This window comes from Suncus etruscus, chromosome 3 (genome assembly GCF_024139225.1).
Source record: "Suncus etruscus isolate mSunEtr1 chromosome 3, mSunEtr1.pri.cur, whole genome shotgun sequence".
NCBI lineage: Eukaryota > Metazoa > Chordata > Mammalia > Eulipotyphla > Soricidae > Suncus > Suncus etruscus.
The window spans coordinates 120,317,492-120,331,756 of record NC_064850.1 but is presented as its reverse complement, the minus strand read 5'-3'; the positions used below and the strand labels follow the sequence as shown (position 1 = coordinate 120,331,756).

At 43.5% G+C, this 14,265-nt stretch overlaps 1 protein-coding gene and 1 pseudogene across 2 annotated transcripts; both read left to right on the top strand.

Moving 5' to 3' along the window:
* Positions 1 to 4,214: 4,214 nt before the first annotated feature.
* On the top strand, positions 4,215 to 11,364 carry SCOC (short coiled-coil protein). Of its 2 annotated transcripts, none has more exons than XM_049770176.1 (4): positions 4,215 to 4,311; positions 8,447 to 8,518; positions 9,028 to 9,111; positions 11,040 to 11,364. In XM_049770176.1, the coding sequence occupies exons 2-4, from the start codon at positions 8,497 to 8,499 to the stop codon at positions 11,180 to 11,182; spliced, it is 249 nt and encodes an 82-aa protein (XP_049626133.1). In that variant the 5' UTR covers positions 4,215 to 4,311; positions 8,447 to 8,496; the 3' UTR covers positions 11,183 to 11,364. The 2 variants fall into 2 exon arrangements, with proteins under 2 accessions (XP_049626133.1, XP_049626134.1); XM_049770177.1 differs by having other exon boundaries at positions 4,221 to 4,311; positions 9,031 to 9,111.
* Positions 7,834 to 8,038, top strand: LOC126005413 (uncharacterized; annotated as a pseudogene).
* Positions 11,365 to 14,265: the final 2,901 nt, after the last annotated feature.

The following is a 14,265-nucleotide window of genomic DNA, read 5'->3' as shown; positions in this document are numbered from 1 at the left end:
CCTGAGCACTGCTGCTTGTGGCCCCCAAAATATAAATATGGAATACCATGAAAAATAGTTTCATGGACTTTCTCTTCATGAATGACTTGCCAAAATTTCAACTTGCATTTTATATCCACTAGGGCACATATTAAGTATCAGCAGCAATAATTTGCAAACACTTTGTGGATAAGACAGTTTTATAACTTTATATTTTTAGTGTTCATCATCATTTTGGGGGTGATTTGGGTCACATCTGGTGACACTCAGGTTACTCCTGGCTTTGTGCTCAGAAATTGTTCCTGGCAAGCTTAGGGGACCATACAGGATGCCGAGATTCAACTAAGGTCAATCCTAGGTCAGCAGCATGCAAGGCAAACATCCTACCACTGTGCTATCACTCCAGCCCCAATGCTCTTTTTTTGTTTTTTGAGCCACACCCAGTGACACTCAGGGGTTATTCCTGGCTATGCGTTCAGAAATCACTCCTGGCTTGGGAGCCATATGGGATGCTGGAGGATTGAACCACAGTCCATCCTAGGTTAGCACATGCAAGGCAAACAAATGCCCTACCACTTGTGCCACCGCTCCGGCCCATTTTTAATGCTACTTTTTAAAGATAGTTTTCTTGCTTGTTTTTTTATTTTTATTTTTTGGTTTTTGGGTCACACCCGGCAGCACTCAGGGGTTACTCCTGGCTCTATGCTCAGAAATCACTCCTCGGGGGACCATATGGGATGCCGGAATTTGAACCATCTACCTTCTGCACACAAGGCAAATGCCTTACCTCCATGCTATCTCTTCGGCCCCTAAAGATAGTTTTCTTAAAAAAAAAAAAAACTTCTATTAAAGTTTAAATTGTTTTGCCAAACTTAGAAAGGCACTACTTCTTTAACTATTTTTTCAGTATGATCCTCTTTTTCCTTTACTCTGGGTCTCAGAGCACACAGACCCCAGATTTTCTTAGTGTTTATCCTTAAGTTAACTTACTGATTTTTTCATTAACTTTTGCTCAGTTGTTTCTTAAGTTCTATTCATTCTCCTTCACTTGAAGTTTCTCAAGTTTTGCAAATATCTTTATATGTCAATGATATTCCTGTCTGGTTCTAAAATACCTATTTGGTTCTTTTTTCAAAGCTCCGATTATGTTTCCCACCCTATATTCAATAATTTTCACTTCAGATATTGTCATGATAGCTTGTTTATGCTGTTGTATAGTGGCTGATTCAAATATTTTCCAGATAATTTTCAATTTGTGTCATCATTCTGTGTTTTTGTTTTGTTTTGTTTTAGCCCCATTAGTGGTGTCAAAGCTTACTTCTAGCTCTCAGATCAGGAATCATTGCTGACGGGGCTGGGCGCGATGAAAAGGGGGACTGTGGGAGTCAAATCCAGGTCAGCACATCAAGACAAGTACCCTGCCCACACTACTATTATTCTGAATTCCAGTTCCATGTTAAAAGATACTGGTACAACCTCCCCACAAACTAATCATTATCTATTATTTTAAAAATGTCTTTCAAAGAATAGACATTTTAAATTTCATAAAATTAAATATTTTAATCTTTTAAAATGTTTTTTTCTTTTTCTTTTTCTTTTAATTTAAGATCTTTATTTAAGCACCATGATTACAAACATGATTATTATAGTTGGGTTTCAGTCATAAACAAAACACCCCCTTTCACCACTGCCACATTTGCACCACCAATGTCCACTCTCTCCATCCAAATCCCTCCCTGTATTCGATACAGGCATTTCACTTCTCTCACTCATTAAGATAGTCATGATAGTTGTTAGTGTAGTTATTTCCTTAACTGCATTCACCACTCTTTGTGGTGAACTTTGTATTGTGAGCCAGTCCTTTCGGCCCTCATCTCTATTGTCTCTGGGCATTATTACAACAATGTGCTTAATTTTTCTTAAAACCCATAGATGAGTGAGACTATTCTGTGCCTATCTCTCTCCCTCTGACTTATTTCATTTAGCATAACAGATTCAATGTACATCCATCTATAGGAATATTTCATGACTTCATATTTCCTGACAGCTGCATAATATTCCATAGTATATATATTAGCACAGTTTCTGTAGTCATTCCTCTGTTGAAGGGCATCTTGGTTATTTCCAGTCTGGCTATTGTAAATAGTGCTGTAATGAATATAGGTGTGAGGAAGGGATTTTTTAATTATATTTTTGTGTTCTTAGGGTATAACCCTAAAAGTGGTGTAGCTGGATTATATGGGAGCTCAATTTCCAGTTTTTTTTTTTTTTTTAGGAATCTCCATATTGCTTTCCATAAAGGCTGGACTAGTTGGCATTCCCACCAGCACTGAATAAGAGTTTCTCTCCTGATCCCTGCCAGCACTGATTATTCTTGTTCTTTGTGATGTGTGCCAGTCTCTGTGGTATGAGATGGTATCTCATTGTTATTTTGATTTGCATCTCCCTGATTATTAGTGATGTGGAGCATTTTTTCCTGTGTCTTTTGACCATTTGTATTTCTTCTTTGAAGAAGTGTCCATTTCTTCTCCCCATTTTTGATGGGGTTAGATGTTTTTTTTTTTCTTGTTAAGTTCTGTCAGTACCTTGTATATTTTCTATATTAGGCCCTTATCTGATGGGTTTTGGGTGAAGAGTTTCTCCCATTCTTTGGGTGGCTTTTGTATCCTAGGCACTATTTCCTTTGAGGTGAAGAAGCTTCTCAGCTTAATATTTTGATTTTTCTAAAACACCAATAGCATCTAGGAAGGAGAGTTTCTTCATTGTCTTCCTTTCTGTCACTGGAATTACCTTCATACTGTTGTGAAAATCAATTGCCCACACATGTGTGCATTTAGTTCAAGTTCCTGTTCTATTACCTGGAAGACTTTACCTGGATGATTGGCTTCGTTCCAACATTCCATTCATTTTATTGCTTTAGCTTTAGAATAAGGCTGGAAATTAAACAGAGGAGGTCTTCTTGTACTGAGTTATTTGTTTATTAAGCCATTTTAGCTATTCTAGAACCCAGTAAGAATATTTGTAATGTAAACAGAGCTGTTTCATTGGAGGGGGCACTCCTGGCTCTGCACTCACAAATTACTCTTGGCAGGCTCGGGGGACAGTATGGGATGTTGGAGATGGAACTCAGGTCAGCCATGTGCAAGGCAAAAATAAAATGTCGTGAAATGGGTAGACAGATAGATATAGGCTTATCTCTGCAAGTCGGGGGTACTGCCAAAGTCAAAACAAGCAAACAAGCAGGATGCTGCTTTGCATGGAGTGTGTCCAAGAATGGCATCAGGCAGGGGCCAGAGAGATTGTACAGTGGGGAGGACACTTGCCTTGCACGTTGTTGATCCAGGTTGCAGGCCAGCATCCCATATAGCCCTAGAGTCTAACTACAGGGAGTAATCCCCGAATACAGAGCCAGGAATAAGTCCTGAATACCGCTGGGTGTGGTCCAAAAACCAAAACCAAACTAAACCAAACCAAATACCAGAACTGCACCAAGCAGGCGGCACGCCTGCTCAGCATACGGATATTTTGCATTGCGTGTGACTGTGAACAAGATGTTCAGCCACTACTCATTTTTTTCTGCAGGATGCTCTTATAATCCTGTGAGGTTAATGATGGGAGCACTTTACACACAAAATGCAATTCAAAGACATTTTTACAATTCTAAAAATCTTTTTACGCGGCCACTGTACTATGGACTTAATAGGATGGGGGAGGCTGAGGCTCTCAGATTGGGGAATTTAAAAAAAAGAAAAAATAGTTTTGTTTTTATTTTTAAAAAGAAAACCCAGAGTGTAGCATCCGTTTGCTTTCGGCTCTGCCTTTGCTTACAAACGTCCTTTTCTTGGAATATGCATGCTCACCCTCTTGTCTTGCCCAGCGTTTGCTTTCCCGGGCCTCATTCCTGACAGCTGTCACCATCTGGCCAACCCAGGTTCCCGCCGGGATGGGGGCGGAGCTTCACTTGGACCCGCTTTTCACCAGCTTTCAACATTCGGTTTGTGCGTTCTCATTGGCTCGCTCTTCTAGGACACGCCCACCGGGAGTTTCATCCTGATTGGGCATCACTGGCCTTTTGTTGTGGCCAAAGAAAGAGAGAGTTGGAGCTTACAGGCTCTTTGATTGGGGCAGTCGAGTAAGCTAATGCGCAGGCGTGCCGCCCAGGAGTCTGTGATTGGCCGGCTGCGGCAGGATGGGGCGGGCACTCCAGCTTGGCGCAGGCTCCGATGGGAGGGAGGAAAAGCGGGCGGGGTTGGAGGTGTCAGTTGGCCTAGAGTCGGGACCTGCGGTGCTTTGCTAGTCCAATCCGTCGGCATCCCGACGACTCGCGCGCTGGTGAGGCCAGTTCGGGGGCGGTGGGAGGCCGGGCCTGGGGCGCCTGGAGCTGCGGCCTCGGAGCCACCGAGCGCTGCACATAGGGACATATATGCATATGCATATGGACATATGTGCTTAGGGACGGTCTGCATATAGGCCTCAGGCCTGGGCATTTGCAAGAGGCCGAAAGTCGGCTCTCTTAGGCGCCTCTGCGCTACCTTTTCTACTCACCTCTAGGTTGCGGTGTCCAGGGGGCTCCCCGGTGCATGCTCCTGCAAGTGGGGCGCGCGGGATAGCACTCGGCTGGTACCTTGCACTGTGCTCAACGAGACGGGAGGGAGAGCAGCATGCTGCCCGGCTCACTCACTCAATGCATGCAGCTGTCCCTGGGCCAGGGGGTCGCTACGCGTCTCTCCAGGGCTAGGAGTTCGTGCCTGAACGGAGCCCCCCGCCCCACCACCCCGGGATTGTGACGTCCCCGAATTGCGCGCTGGGGTCCCCGTGTCTGCCGCCGCCTTGTAAGAGCCCACGCTGCCCACCCGGCTGCAGTCACGGCCGGTGCCCAGACTAGACTGCGCCCATGGATCCAAATGCACCAGCCGGGCCGCCCGCCCGCCTGCGGGGCTTTTTCCAGCGCCCCGCAACGCCCTCGCGTGACCCCCCAACTCGCGGGAAGGGATCCGGATTCCTCTTGGGCTGCCCAATTAAGAGAAACTGCTCCAGAGATGAATGGAGTCCCCGGCATGCAAATTTAGGTTAGGGCCGCGCCTCTTCTCGCAGGCCGCTGGGGGATGCCAGGGACAAAAAGCGAAGGCCAAGTGGGAATGCGTGGCCTTAAGTGAAGCTCGCACCGCGTGGGCCTAGTTCCTTCTCCAGCCGAGCACTGTAGTGCCGTGCCCATTGCGTGTAGGGAACCGTGGTATCTATAGCTCTTGCCTCTGAGCACCGAGGAATCTAGTTCATGTTGGTGTCGAAGTGTCACCTGCTATTTTTTTTTTTTCATTTTTGCCACTGAAGCAGAAACTTTTGGACTCTCTTTTTTTGCACTGAGTTGTGAGTCTGGTTTTGGATGTCGTGGGTTTGGGTGTCATTGCCGAGTAGGGGGAGACATCATTAATGTCTTGGGTATATAGTAGGTGCCGAGTAAATGCTTTAAGAAGTAGCCTTGACCATTGGGCCTAAGTGAATTCGAGAAGTATCTCTGATGGTCTGTTTTCAGGAATAACAGTTTCTATTATTTAATCAATACTGATTACATTGATGTTAGCAATAGAGCAGAATGCTGTTCACGAAATTGGTGTGTTCTGGAGCCGGAGCGAAAGCACAACGGTGAAGGGTATACCTTGCACGCAGCTGACCCAGGAGGGAACTGGTGGGTTCGATGCCCGGCATCCCAGATGATTCCCTGAGCCTGCCAGGGGCGATTTCTGAGTGCAGAGCCAGCAGTAACCCCTGCACGAGCTGCTCGGTGTTCTTAGTCTTTTTGAATCTTGACTAGAAATAATCATCTGTCAATCTGCATTTCCATCCTAATTTAACCATAATTTGGACAGGACAAGTAGACATTTTTTATTTATTTCACATTAGTATTTTGAATAATTAGTATTTTTCTTTTTAATTTTTATGTATAGAAGTATGAAATACTTTATGTTAAGACAGTATTTTAATAATACATTTTAAAAAGGCTTTTAATATTTTAAAAGATACAATCAATGAAGTTCCTAGTGTAGGATACTTTTTACTTTGCTAGTTTCTATATTCATATTATTATGTATTTACATAATTTACACCAGTGACTATGATTTTGCAAACATGCTTTCCTGTTTTTATAGACATTGTTTTTAGTTGCTGCTTCACTAGAAGTTGCTTTCTTTTTTTTTTTTTTTTTATTTTGGGCCACACCCTGCCGCTCTCAAGGTTTGCTTTTGGCTCTGCAGTTCAGAAATTGCTCCTGGTAGGTTCCAGGGACCATATGGCATGCCGGAAATTGAACCCAGGTTTATTCTGGGTCATCCACATGCAAGGCAAAAAAAAAAGCCTTACCGCTGGCTCCGTGCTCTCTTCAGCCCCAGAAGTTGCAATTTTACTTAACTAGACTTTGAAATGATCTTTCACTGTTGATGATTTATTTACATCATAGGTGGTGGAGTGCAGATTCTTACTGTTGTTTGTTTGTTTGGGGGCTGCATCCGGTGGTGCTCAAGGGTTACTACTCCTGGATCTGTGCTCAGAAATTACTCCTGGCAGGCTCAGGGGACCATATGGGATTGCTGGGGATGGAACCTGGGTCAGCCATGTGCAAGGCAAGTGCCTCCCTACTGTGCTATCACTCCAGCTCCAGATACTTATTCTTTGTAACTTAGTTACATTGCCTGAGAAAATTGCGTAATGAAAAAATACTTAAATGTCCTCCACAGGGGGTTAGCGCGCTAGTGTGGTGCAAGGCGTAAAGCATTTGCTTTGCCCTCGCTAGCCTAGGATGGACTGCAGTTTGATCCCTGGTATCCCATATGGTCCCCCAAGCCAGGAGCGATTTCTGAACGCATAGCCAGGAGTAACCCCTGAGCACCACCGGTGTGGCTCCAACCCCCCCCCCCCCCAAAGTCCTTGACAGACTACCAAGTCACTAAGTCACCCCAGGTAGATGATCAGGTTGAAAACCTGATCCAGTCTTTCTCAGATTGGGGAGGCAGATTCCCCTCCCTTCTGATAAACCCAGCAGTTGCCACCCCCCTCATGCCACATATTCCGCTCAGCCCCAAAGCTCTGAGCTCATGGTTGCGAGTATACCTCCTCCATATTTTATAGTACTGACAGCCCAGTAGAAGCACAGCAGATTTGATGGGAAAGTTGCATGGAAAGCCACCACGCTCAGTGAGTAAAAACAGTAACACAGAAGGCTCAACCAATTCAGTAAATCCTCAGTTACTTCAGTGACACTAGTTGTGAGGGAGAACAGTCATCACAAACTGACTTATTGATCTGCTTTCTGCTAGTTCCGTTTGCTGTAACAAGCACTTTTTTGCTGTAACAAGCACTATGAAGTAAATTTGTGCTGCTAAGGGACAGACTGGGTGGGTGGGAAATTGGGGGCATTGGTGGAGGGAAGGTCACACTGGTTTGGGATTGGTGTTGGAACGTTGAATGCCTGAACAACTCAGTTATGAACAACTTTGTATATCACACTGTTTCACTTTTAGAAAGAAAACTTAGTGTTATACATTTTTGTTACACAATTTTATAAAAAATCATATTTAAATTTTTTTGTCCAGTATTCTTTTCATTATCTTTTCATTATCTGTGTAACATGGATCATTACCTTCTTTTTTTGTTTGTTTTGTTTTGGGGTCACACCCAGCTGTGCACAGGGGTTACTCCCAGCTCTGCACTCGGGAATCATTCCTGGCAGTGTTCAGGGGACTATATCGGGTGCTGGGGATTGAACCTGGATCAGCTGTGTGCAAGGCTAGTGCCTTAGTGCTGTGCTATCTCTCCAGCTCATCATTATCTTCTTTTAAAGAACAATTTAATAAACACTGCATTGCTTCTTGGCCTTTTGGCTAAGATCAAGTATAGTATCTGTTCTTATCAGTTTAATATCTGATTCATCCTCTATCTCTATCTGAGGACAGTATACTAAATGTTTTTTTGGCGTTCCTTTGGACGGAGTTAGAATAAGAGCTTGCTTCATCCACTCCATGCACTGGCCTGATATTACAGTATGTCCAGGAACAGTGCATTCACCCATTGGGGGCTTAAGATTCAGCTATCATAAAAGAAGGATTGTGGGGCTGGACGGATAGCACAGTGGGTGGTCCGCTTACCTTGCAAGCGGTTCAATTCCCTACAACCCATATGGTCCCCTTAGCCTGGCAGGTATGATTCCTGAGCACAGAGCCAGGAGTGGCCCAAAAACAATAAAGAGAAACATCGCTGTCACATATTTCTCTGAGACGCCACATTTTTCTTGCTTATTTACTGTTTCTTTTTGTAAACTCTTTGTGTATATCCTTTGCTTTATTTACCCATTAGGTCTTTATTAGAAACAAAAAGCATGTAAAAGGATCCTTTTGGGTCACATAATTCTCATTTGCAAGTCCCCTTAGATTTTATTGCTATCTATGCTCATGTCTCTGACTTTTTCTTATTGCAGATTATCCATCTAGGATTTTGTATTCAAGACCCAGAAGTTTGCTTCCCAAGATGATGAATGCTGATATGGATGGTATGGTTTCTCCCTTTGTTTGTTTGTTTTTTGACCACATCTGATGGTGTTCAGAGACTCATTTTTTGGGTCTGTACTCAGGAATCACTCCTGACAGGTTTGGAGGACCACATGGGATGCTGGGGATCAACCCTGGATTGGTGGTGTGCAAAGCAAACACTCTACCCGCTGTATTATCAGCCCCATTTTTCTTTTATATATTCCTGGTTGTGTGTCTACTTTTGCTCATAAGCTTTGAAAAGAATAGGAGCAATATTTTAGGAAGCTTGGCTAAATGACTTAAACTCGCCTCTCTAGAAAAGACTTGAGGCATCTTGCATTCCTTAACTCTAAGACTCAGGGAAACATTTGTCTCGTTTTGGTATCTATCTCCAGCATGGGGACATAGCTTTTATTTCATGAGTCTCATGTCTTAAGTCAAATAAAACATGACCCTTCAGATTTTGAAATGCTACACAGCACACATGGTCTTTAATGTTCCTAGTAAATTCGAATTTTTTCCTTAACAGCAGTTGATGCTGAAAATCAGGTGGAACTGGAGGAGAAAACACGTCTTATTAACCAAGTGTTGGAATTACAACATACACTTGAAGGTCAGTTCGAATTTTCTATTTCTCTGGTGTCACATCTGATGGACGTTGTCAGGATTTAAGATGCTGCATTTTACTTGTTTTCATGCGCAGTGTTTCTAAATCCATTTCAGTCGCCTTCCCCCTATTTTCCCCTGTTGCTTTGGCTTCTTTTCTTTTCTTTTCTTTTCTTTTTTTTTGTTATTTGACCATTTCTTGTCTGTGAGTCTGGAGATCCAAGTTAGGGCTCACACTTGTAAGACAGATACTACTGATTTACCCTTGGTTGGTGATTTTATTTTATGTTGTGGACAGCGATGGTGAACCTATGGCATGCGTGCCAGCTATGGATGCAGGAAGGTCCGCAATTAATAAATTTATAAAATTTATAAAGAGTTTTTAGATACTAAAATCTTGTTATTAAGGTTTAATTGACGTGCTGGCACTTTGAGAAAATTCTTTGGTTTTGTATGGCAGTTTGGCACTCGGGCTCAAAAAGGTTAGGAGGTGCTGTGGCCCCTTGCAGTACATGGGATCATTTCCAGCCCCAGGTCTCCAATAGGGCTTGTCCACTTGCAAGGCCAGCCCCTACCCAGGTAGGGGCCCTTAGCTGGTGATTCTAAATCCTAGCTGTACTACAAATCAGTATCATCCTCTTTGCTGAGTACTTGAGAAATGATCACAGAGCAGCCTCAGGTGAAGAAGAAATCCATCTGAAGATTTTATTAATGAACATTGCGCCGAAGAATCACTGGTGCCTCTTAAAACATCATCATGTTTTCCGTGAGGTGAGAGGTGATGGGTTAGGGCTTTGCATCTGTCACTGTATGCAGATAGTGTCTGGCTCAGCTCAGACACTATCAGCCGGAGCCTCCCATGGCTCCCACCCCACCCCAGCCATGGCTAAGTTTGACTCTATCTTTTGCTTCCCCTTAGTCTGTAGTCATAACCCCTTGATCCAAAGATGTATCCTTGCATTGGGGTAGAAAAGACAATGGAGAATATGCCTGGGTCAGTCTCCCACACCCTCTGTGGTTTCCTGAGTCCCACCAGGAGTGATCCTAAAGCACAGAGCCAAGAGTCATCCCTGAGCACTGCTGGCTGTGAGCCCCTGCAAACAAGAAATAAGTGTAGAGGTTTCCTGGACCGTACAGCCCAAAGGGCAGCTTCTGTTTAGTTTCTTGTGATGTTCACCCCAGCTCCCCATTCTGCTGACCCTCTTCTGGCCCCACTCAATGCACCTGTGCCCATGTATATAATAGGAGGCCAGCTCTGGTGGGCAGTGGCAGCATCCAGCTTAGAAAATATTTAAGTATTTGGTTCCATGAACAAAGGGAGGATTGTTAAAAAAAATACCTGATTGGTGTGGAGCCTGCCTGGATCTAGTGCTTGAATTTGGTTGTGACCACAGTGTTTTCTTCAATTTTTCCAATAGATATCTTTTATATTGAGATGACAGGAACCAAATTCACATCTTAAAAGCAAAGTTCTGTTGTTTTCTTTCTCTTGAGTGTTGCCAATTAACATAAACACTGTTTACTAAGAGTGACATTCCATCTACTATAAAATCTCTTTTAAGGAAGTTTGGTTAGACACTGATACTATACACTGTCGACTTCACTTTTTGTTGGGGAGATTTTTGGGGCCATACCTAGAGGTGCTTTGGGGTTATTCTATAAACAGAGCTTGTGTGTGTGTGTGTGTGTGTGTGTGTGATCTTCTTATATACACTTCTTACATGAGGGCCTACCATTTGCCAGGCAAGTGCCTCCACCCTATCACTCTCTCTTCATCCTGTGCCTCAGATCTGAAAGTCATTCAACTTCAAAACAACCCCAATGGACTGTGGATGATATGAAAATGAATGTCGGCCACCATTGCCTAATGTTCACTACCATTTTACTAATGCTGCCTTTTGTGTGCATGACTTTTTGTTTTTGTTTTGAATATAGATCTTTCTGCAAGAGTAGATGCTGTGAAGGAAGAAAATCTGAAGCTAAAGTCAGAAAATCAAGTTCTTGGACAATACATCGAGAACCTCATGTCAGCTTCTAGCGTTTTTCAAACCACAGATACAAAAAGCAAAAGAAAGTAAGGGTGGAGGGGGGCCTTTGAGGGTCCTGCGATTTTATGAAGTTGCTGCTGATCCTTTTCTTTAATATTGGGTAGATTCCACAAGTCAAGAGTGTTTTTGTTTGCGGCGCTGCTGGCTCATCCTAGACAGGATCAATAGCCTGACGCGGCCTTCCACGAGTCTATGTTATTAGTCTATGAAAACGTGCTGGTGTGTCGTCTCTTCTAACTAGAAATGCAAATATTTATGGAGCCTGAAAATGAATGTTTGATGCAACTGGCTTTCACTTCTAGACTTAGCGCTGTTTTTATTTATCTTAAAGATTATAGACAATAGTAAGAGATGCAAGAAAATAACCATATTGTGGAAAAAGTGACCAAAATCATATCCTGAATGTGCGGTTTCGGTCCCTGCCCACCATCTTGTGCCTCTCCTCATTGGCTTCTTCCTTCCCTTCCCTGCTGGGAAAAAAATACTGGTTTCTGGGGCCAGCGAGGTGGCGCTAGAGGTAAGGTGTCTGTCTGCCTTGCAAGCGCTAGCCAAGGAAGGACAGGGGTTTGATTCCCCGGTGTCCCATATGGTCCCCCCAAGCCAGGGGCAATTTCTGAGCGCTTAGCCAGGATTAACCCTTGAGCATCAAATGGGTGTGGCCTGAAAAACCAAAAAAAAAAAAAAAAAAAAAAAAAGACTGGTTTCTCATTTGTGAATGTGACTTTAGTCCTTTAGTCATGGGCCATCTGTGAGAGGCTTCTAAACTCTTAATTATTGAAACTTAAACCAAAATAAGGCGCTGGCTCAGGTTGAGCTTTTATTGTTATATTTAGAATCAAGGATAGTAAATTCTTTGTCATTGTTTCCTCTTTAACCAGTTTGAAACAGAAGCTAGAAGAATGAATTTTTTTTTTTTTATTAATTTGTCCTTTGAAATAGAATTGTCAAATCGGGAATATGGGTTTAGACTTCCCTTTGCACAACATAACCCACTTGGCACCCGAAAAGATGAACTTGGGTTAAATGTGGGGGGTATAGAAATGGGGTAAGAAGCACTTGGCAAACAGTAGTAACCAGATCTAAGTTTTGTACCCCAGATCTGTGTTCTCCTCAGCATGGATTAGATCTTTGGGGGGTATATATATACACATATACGTGTATGAAATTGGATAAAGTTGGACTAACCTCATAGTCACATTCCAGCTATATCGGGGAAAGAATAGAATTTGGTCTCAGTATTTATTGGTAGTACCTAGAGATCAAGTTTGCAGAACCATTTAAGGGTTTAACAGTATCAAAATCATATATATAATGGGAGCGATTTACATGCATATTAACCGATGCTTTCTCAGCATTTTATCTTACTGTTTCTCCCAGAATTTTCTGTAAATCTAAGCATTTGGTTTGCAGAGTTGTCAGTCTTAAATACTTTTATTAAAATCTAGTGTTTAGATACCCTTTGGTAAGGAAATTGCAGAGTTAGAAGTACTATTAAACTGTTGCATTGGAAAAGAGTCACTAATATATTTTTGGGTTATTAGATTTGGCCTACTTTAAAACATGGAATAATCTTATATTGGTGTCAGATTCAATGCATAGTTTCATCTGACAATAGACAAGCTACAAAGTTTCCTTTTTGTGAACTAGCTTACACTTAGATTATGTCGCAGTAATGCTTTGCTGTTTAATAAAAAGCTGTTTCAGAGACTATCTGAATGTGGTTATTCAGAAACTGGTGTGGGGGCCGGAGAGATAGCACAGTGGTAGGGTGTTTGCCTTGCATGCAGCCAACCCAGGACGGATGGTGGTTTAATTCCTGGCGTCCCATATGGTCCCCTGAGCCTGTAGGAGTGATTTCTGAGTGCAGAGCCAGGAGTAACCTCTGAGTGCCACCAGGATGTGAATCCCCCAAAAAATCAATTTAAAACTAAATATCCAGAGTGAAGCTCACCAGGGGAAAGGTGGTTGTATTTTGCAGGCGGGGCTCAGTTCCTGTGACTTGTTGAGAAGGAACAGGACAAGCCCTTCCCAACCATAATGATCTGGAAGTGCCTGGGTGTCCTCCATTCAGGGGCATAAGGGATCTGTCTTAGCCATGCAATAGTAGCATGCTCTCTGGCTGCAGCTGTACTGCTGTGGATGCAGGTTGCTGCTGATTTCTTGGACAGGCGGCGGCTGCTTTCTACATCCATTGCCAGTTAGTTCAAAAAAATCCAGGAATATTGTCCAGATACACCTGTAGTTGGTTTGACTGCTCACCAAGGACAAGTGATTTGTGTTGTGCTTAACTCTTGCCCATTTGTAATAGGGGTAGTGGAGGAACTCCCACCTACAATAAAGGGAGATGCTGAGTAAACCATTCCAGAATGTTCCTGGATGCCTCTTCCAGCCCTGCTGGTGAAGCTCATGGATTAGACCTGGTTCTGCCTTCGGGTAAAATGCTCCCTTGTTCACTGAATCTTGTAGCTCCTGAAAGGAAACTCCCACACCCCCAGGGCTGTCTGTACTAGAGACTGGAGTGTTCACTCTAGGGTCCCTGGCCAACAGTGACTGAGACTTGCTGCTGCTTCATAGCCAAGCTCCAGCTTCTTTGCAAGTCTCTGAACTCAGCCTCTGTCTAAAGGCCTCCAGTTTCATAAGCTCGAAACCTTGACATCTTTTCAAAATCAATTTCCACTGTAAGTTCTCTAGACTTTAGGCCTCTCTATAGCAGACCTAATGGAGGTGGTTCTGGTGCTATCTTGGCCCTGAGCCCGGTTGCCCTGGAAACAAAAGTCAAGGAGTTTCTTGATTTGAATTTGGACCATATACCACTATTAGGATACAGACTCAGTGAGTGCAGTTGGTAGACAGACAACACTGGCAGTGGGGAATAAAACAACCACATGCAAACTTTAATGCAGGCGACACTGAACACACTGGTTTTCAGGTAAGGGCCCCTCCCCACAGCACTGGCACAGAATTACCGTAAAAAGAATGTTTTAAACGATGGGTCCCACACGTTGGTGGGGAAGCCAGGACAGGGGTGGGTGGTAATATTCTCTGGCTCTGTAGGAACCCAAACTTCCTCCAGACTTGGAGAACTGGGAGCTCCTACAGACAGCACAAATGGA